At 39.1% G+C, this 7,113-nt stretch overlaps 1 protein-coding gene across 2 annotated transcripts; it reads left to right on the top strand.

Annotated features, from left to right (window-relative positions):
• Window positions 1-242: 242 nt before the first annotated feature.
• On the top strand, window positions 243-6,447 carry dhcr7 (7-dehydrocholesterol reductase). 2 transcript variants are annotated; one of them, XM_055060134.1, is made up of 8 exons: window positions 243-325; window positions 1,287-1,395; window positions 2,513-2,735; window positions 2,819-2,909; window positions 2,994-3,207; window positions 3,296-3,500; window positions 3,952-4,083; window positions 5,006-6,447. In XM_055060134.1, exons 2-8 carry the CDS (start codon window positions 1,307-1,309, stop codon window positions 5,468-5,470), a joined length of 1,419 nt encoding a protein of 472 aa, XP_054916109.1. In that variant the 5' UTR covers window positions 243-325; window positions 1,287-1,306; the 3' UTR covers window positions 5,471-6,447. The 2 variants fall into 2 exon arrangements, with proteins under 2 accessions (XP_054916109.1, XP_054916110.1); XM_055060135.1 differs by having other exon boundaries at window positions 252-325; window positions 1,284-1,395.
• Window positions 6,448-7,113: the final 666 nt, after the last annotated feature.

The following is a 7,113-nucleotide window of genomic DNA, read 5'->3' as shown; positions in this document are numbered from 1 at the left end:
TGCCAATCACAACAATGCAACCCTCCCACATTTTGCTACTTTTCTTTCAAGCACTCTGAAGCTGACCATGGTGAAATAATTCTTAAGTTATCGGGCGCTTATGGCTCCAGTGGCTCTTACCCAATCAGAAGACAAGAATCCAACCCCGTTCTGAGTCTGACACAATCTCATTGGTTTATTATCCAAACGTAATGGCCTTATGGGCGGAGCCTGTGACGCTACGTCCAGTTCCGTCTAGCGGTTAGCAGGGAGGCTGTAGTCCAGTCTGACTCTGTAGGAAGGAGCACAGCAGGCTGTCTTTTATACCCATACTTACAGCACAAAGGTGAGTGAGCAACCGAACAATACAGCATCTGTACCACATGTTTTCCACTGTATTTTACACCGGTATGCATTTATAAAGGTGCTTCTCTATGACGTGCTGCTGACGGTCAGCTGTATAAATTCGACTTCACTAAACAAAAAATTGCGCGTGCACAAACAAATAAAGAACGAGCCATAAAGCTCCTGCCTCGCATATAAAATAAATGGTGTTTGCTGAGCATTACGAAACCTGTCTCCCCTCCCTCGCTCTGTCAATGCAAAGACAAGAAGCGACAAGGACGAGTCATTTCCCCTTCTATTTATTATTGTATTATACAGATTTAATTACAGTGAAACAGTTTATTGGTTTGTTGCTCTTTGTCTGTAGTCTGACCTATATTCACTGGTTTCAAGGTGCGCCTTGCTCGATCGTTTCCTAATGTATTAACTCAGGACACATTAGGACTCCGCCTGCTGTCTTTAGTTCCACTTTATGACCCTCATCCTGTGAACAGAGATGTTTACCATTACACCACACAGACCTTTAAACTCACTTAACATATCCTGTGGATATTTTTAAAGGTAATTCAATGAAAAATGAAGTTGAAAAGCAGTTATTTTTCTTTTATTTGTTTGTTATTTGGTTTATTTAAAAGACACAATCCATTTGAATTCAGATGGTCATTTCCATCTGCAGTCCCTGGCTAATATAGCAAGAGTGCAACATTAAACCTCATGATTCAATAAATCACAAAAGTAGTAAATAACATAAAGTACTTCCAGTACTTTATGTGCACAGTTATAATGATATAGTTATAATGACAACAAAGGGGAGCTGCTCTAAATGAGGCCCAGGTTTTGTAAGTGTGTTATACTTTATTGACATTTTTTGGTTGAACACCTGATTGTCACTGATTGCACACAAAGTACAGGACACTTCTGCAAGATGGATCCTAAACCTGATAATGTGATTCTCTCAGCAGAGGTGAAGGCTGCAGAGACCATGAAGTCCACCAGGAGGCGCCCTCAGCACCATGCCAATGGAAAAACGTCTGAAGCTGTGGAGAAGTCAGCACAGTGGGGAAGAGCATGGTGAGTAGCTCAAGCTGTACAGACTTATTTGTTCAAAAAGAGGAAAAAATCCATTGACTTGTCCTATTTTGTGATTCGAGGAGGTTTTACCTTATGAAATAGTTTCACAAAAGAAACACCTGATAAAATCCAGTTATGTGAAATGGTCCTGCAAAAATACAAATTACTCCTGAGCTATAATCCTTATGCTTGATTAACTGATATAACATGACTTTATGTCATATTATAAAGACAAACTTAAATAGATTTTATTTGATAAATAAAAACAAAATAGGGTCTTAATGTTTCAAGGAAAGAATGTAATATATGCATATATCAGCGTTATCCTACCATTAAACCCAAGAAGATCACGACATTTGGGGGCGCCAAGCCACACCTCTTGCGCTTATCACAAGATTTCAAAATTACCAAAGTTATCAAAAGCAGGTTGAAAAGACGCACTTCTACTCTGTGTCACCGATGCTCACACATGATCAGGCAGCTGCGTTCACCTGTGGAGAAAACACACATGGCAGTCATGGCTGTTATGACATGCTAACAGCTCAGTTCTTATGCAGTTCTCATGTGATTTTGCAGCTTCTTTTTAAATCTTTGTCTGGGTGTGTGGTTAAAAACCCAGGCAATATGTAATGATAGTTTTTATGATTAGTGTAAGAGCCATATGAATGAAATGAATCATTATTGAAGTGACAGAAGCACACAGCTTTGACACTTGGGTGGTGGGTGTGTTGAGGTGGGCGTGACTGTTGCTTAGGTACCAATGGGAGCCATACTGGTGTGCTAGCTTTGTGTGTATGAGGAAGTACGTGTTTGAAATTCCCCAAGTTAACCCAGAGGGGCTCTCTACAACACCATTAGTTTGCCGCACATGAAATTATTTTATTTATATATATATATATATATATATATATATATATATAATATATATATATATATATATATATATATATATATATATATATATATATATATATGTATATATATATATATATATATATATTTTTTTTTTATTAATTTTTTTTTTTATTTTTTTTTTTACAGTAGTTATAGTTGAAACATTACATACCTCTGCATGTAGAAAATCCTCTGACCTTCTGTGTTTCCGATCCATTCCCAGGGAGGTGGACTGGTTTTCCCTGATCAGTGTCATCAGCCTCCTTTGCTTCGCTCCCTTCATCGTATTTTACTTTGTGATGGCCTGCGATCAGTATGAGTGCTCCATCAGCCAGCCTCTGTTAGAGCTGTTCCAAGGAAAGGCAACCTTGCAGTCCATCTGGGCCCGGGCCCCCTCCTTCACATGGACTGCTGCTAAGATATATGCCATCTGGGTGAGCTTTCAGGTAAGTAGAGGAGGGATCAGATGTTGCGTCACACAGGAGCTTTACATTTTCTTCAAACTGAAATGAAGCGCCTTGCTCTTCAGGTTTTCCTCTACATGTGCATTCCTGATGTCACCCATAAGTTTATTCCGGGCTACGTGGGTGGAGTGCAGGATGGAGCTCGGACCCCTGCTGGTATATGCTTCCTACTTCCCTGAAACAGTTGTGAAAGTAATGTCTTATCTCTCCTTATATTTGTTTTCTTCTTCTTCTCCTAAGGTTTTATTAACAAGTATGAGATCAACGGGCTGCAGTGTTGGATCATCACCCATGCTCTGTGGTTTGCAAACGCCAATTATTTCCACTGGTTTTCTCCTACTATTATATTTGACAATTGGATCCCCCTGTTATGGTGTACTAATATACTGGGCTATGCTGTGTCTACCTTTGCCTTTGTAAAGGCCTACATGTTCCCCACTAATGCTGAGGACTGGTAAGATCAGCTTCTGAACTCCACATTATCTCGGGTATTATAAAGACAACACAATGTTTACCCACTTGCTTTCTTTCTCACTTCACAGCAAATTTACAGGGAACATATTTTATAACTACATGATGGGGATAGAGTTCAACCCTCGCATCGGGAAGTGGTTCGACTTCAAGCTATTCTTCAATGGCAGACCTGGCATCATTGCCTGGACCCTGATTAATCTGTCTTACATGGCCAAGCAGCAAGAGCTGTACGGTCACGTCACCAACTCCATGATTCTGGTCAATGTGCTGCAGGTACGATGGGAAGATCAGGTTCTTAAAGCTGCAGTATGTAACTTTGTAAAAAAAAAAATAGGGTTTTACATATTTGTCAAAACTGTTACTTTGTTGTGGAAAAAAAGAAAATCAGACTCATATTTTCTAACTAGAAAGCAGACAGAGCCAGGGGGTGGGCCTTAGCGCTGTCAATCACCTTCAGTGTGGAGCTACTCATCCCTGTTATGTTTAAATTAGGTGAATTTATTGCCAGATCACATTGTATCAAACCTGATCATGTCACATGAATGATGTAGAATAGATTTTATTTATTTGATAATTTATTATCATTATAGAACCAAACCCAGGACAAGTTTCCCTTTCAGCTTGTTGTATTTTTCTATATGATTTATTCAGTTCTAAACTAAGTTAATGTATTACTTGTGGCTGAAATTAATGTCAGTGGCAAAATCTGTTTGTTGCCTCACAGGGGATTTATGTGCTGGATTTCTTCTGGAATGAGGCATGGTACCTGAAGACCATTGATATCTGCCATGACCACTTTGGGTGGTATCTGGGCTGGGGGGACTGTGTGTGGCTGCCGTACCTCTACACCCTGCAGGTAACACACACAAGCACACACACACACAACAAAGTGTCCATGCCACGCTAAATGGTTAATATTTTGTGAAAAGGTTTTTCACCTGCAATAAGTCAACTAGAAAAGTGTCAGAAAGCATCTGATAATCAAGAGTTGCAACACAAGGCCTGTGACAATGACACATTTTGCTGGGTGATTTATTGTCCCAGAAATTATTGTGATAATTGCCATTTGTTTAACGGCAATTATTACTATTGTTTGAAGACCATTGTTAATCTTATAAAAATGACCTATTAGGCAATGACAATTAGATAAAATTGTAATTTTTATCTAATTGCCCTTTTAAGGAAACTGTCTTAGTTTGCTCTATGTTGCACTCTCCCTCAATATTTTTGCATTGTACCTGATCTAGAATTTTCTTCAGTTCTAGGTCAGATACAGATATTAATATCGGATTGGTGCATCTCTAATATTTAGGGACTTTTCAGACAGTCAAAATGTAATGGCTATAATCAGAATAAGGAGGTCCAGCTTTTTAAAGGTTAGTAATACCATTCATTGGTAAAATTCCATTGAGTGGTCTCTTTTTTTCCCCATCTTTCTTCTAGTTGTTACAGCTTTCCCTCGAAATAGATTTAGATTATAACAAAGGAACTCCATAAGATACTTGGTGTATCTTATGGGGTTCCTTATTGGGTCTGCTCTGTATTATAGAAAAATACAGAGCAGACCTGCAAGAAATCCTGATTGAGTTTCTGGACAGAACTACCATGTGATGCTGCAGCCCTCACTGCAGTGATCTCTGAGCTGTGATATGTGAAAATATTCATAGCTTAACAATAGTTTATATGCATTGTACATGAAAGCTGACTTGCACTGACTGATCTTTCTTGTGGCTGAAAGCCTTAGACAGTTGATGTGTTGATGTGTTTCTGGTTCTTAGGGCCTGTACCTTGTGTACCATCCGGTCCAGCTATCAGACAGTCACGCCGTCGCTGTACTGTTGCTCGGACTCGTTGGTTATTACATTTTTCGCTCCACCAACCATCAGAAAGATCTGTTCCGCCGCACGGAGGGTTCCTGCTCCATCTGGGGGCGTAAGCCCTCCTACATCGAGTGTTCGTACCTGTCCGCTGACGGACGCAGCCACTGCAGCAAGCTTCTGACCTCGGGGTTCTGGGGAGTGGCGCGTCACTTCAACTACACTGGTGACCTGATGGGTTCCTTGGCTTACTGTGCCGCCTGTGGCTTTGGCCACATTCTTCCATACTTCTACATTGTTTACATGACCATCCTGCTGGTCCACCGCTGTGTGCGAGACGAACACCGATGCAGCAGCAAGTACGGGAAAGACTGGATACGTTACACCGACACAGTGCCTTACAGGCTGATTCCTGGACTGTTTTAAAGAGAGGCAGAGGAAGAGCTGGGAACGCTGGTGAAATGACGAATGCTTGGTTAAACGAGATAAGCGTTGCTCCTCCCACTGAACATTCTCCTCTGAATTTCAGACTTCACTGCAAACTCATCCCTGCAGCCCTCTGCCAAAAAAATACAGTTGATAGTTTTTGGTTTCCATGAAATGACAGTGTGCCATCTTGCAGGACATTTGATAAAAAAAATGTATTTTTTCAAAAACAGCCTCAGCAATCATCAGAAACAAAGTTACTTGTTTAAAACACCGAACAGCATGTTCTGCAAAGTAAGGGATACTGCCCCTGGGGAGGTAAGGAGCCATTGTGATTGCAGTTTACTAATTTGTATTTGTGAACAAACAGAGCTCAGTCTCAAAGATTAAACTCAGAGCATCAGATTGTAGCTATGGTAATAAAACAATATAACTGAAATTTATTCTTTGAACTTTTACAAAGTAAACTTGCCAGCTTGACAAGGTGGGGGTGTGTGTGTTAAATGTCCTGAGGATAAAAGGACTTACAGGTTATCTAATGGTCCCATTGAATAACATCAAAGTTTTGAGGATGACAGTTTTCTCAACCAAATATCTTCTCAATGCCAGTGTTGGATCTAACTTAATTATCCTCCTGCAGTCTGGAAAAGTTGAGTCTCATTGATGAGAATCCTCCACATTATGTAAGTCATAAACTGTTATGACTTACATAATGTGGAGGATTCTCAGTTTTTGTGAACTCAGTAACTGTACTGAGTTCACAAAAACTCAATCAAAATTCATCCACATTCCAGCTCCAAGGAAATGTTTTTTTTTTCTTTTAAACAAAGTATGTTTCCTGTATTTTATAATTTCTCAGACTGACATTGCAACCATCCAGCAATAAACTAAAAACAGAACTTTAAAGTTTAGTGATGATTTTACTTTGTTTTGACACACTATCATTAAGGAAATCTAATAAACAATGTCCAGGCTTTTTTTTGTTAGACTGACATTATTATGGCATAAAGTCAGTGTCTTTGTCATATTTAGTATTAACACTAGAGGGCAGCAGATAACTTTTCTTCAAAACGAAATGGCTTTTTTTTCATAAATGTGCAACAGTTATAAATGTATAAAAATAATTTAGAGCTTGTTAATGCTGCTCTTTAATTGACTCATCCTACAATTAATACACTGTTATACCATAAAATGAGTGAAGGACTAACAAAAAGCATTTTAAAAGGCTGCATGATTAGATTTCTGTTCCTATACATAATAGAGATCAGAAGTGGAAAAAAATGGTTTCTGATGTACACCGTTTAAAACATGTTTTTTGTTAGTTTATTAAAATCCAGGCTTGTTATAGTTATGCAAGTAGTTTTGCTTGCAATGATCATAAGAGTTTAGAACATCCCCCTCTGGTGGCCATCTTGTAAGCAGTGATACTGAGTGAAATTAAATACAAGGTTAAATGCATGACAGTAGGTCTAAAGACGAAAGGTAACCAGACACAATGCAATGGAAATAGAAATTTGGACCCAGAATGAGAACCAAACCAGGTAAGGTTTAATGAGTTTTATGGACAGTTACTGCATCATCGGCACGGCTTTCTGGACAGATTATGTAAAGAGGAAAGGTTTGTTCAAATTCAAAAATACTTT

Source organism: Poeciliopsis prolifica, unplaced genomic scaffold, assembly GCF_027474105.1.
Source record: "Poeciliopsis prolifica strain line A6 unplaced genomic scaffold, Auburn_PproV2 SCAFFOLD057, whole genome shotgun sequence".
In the NCBI taxonomy this organism is placed as follows: domain Eukaryota; kingdom Metazoa; phylum Chordata; class Actinopteri; order Cyprinodontiformes; family Poeciliidae; genus Poeciliopsis; species Poeciliopsis prolifica.
This window is presented reverse-complemented; position numbering and strand designations above follow the sequence as displayed.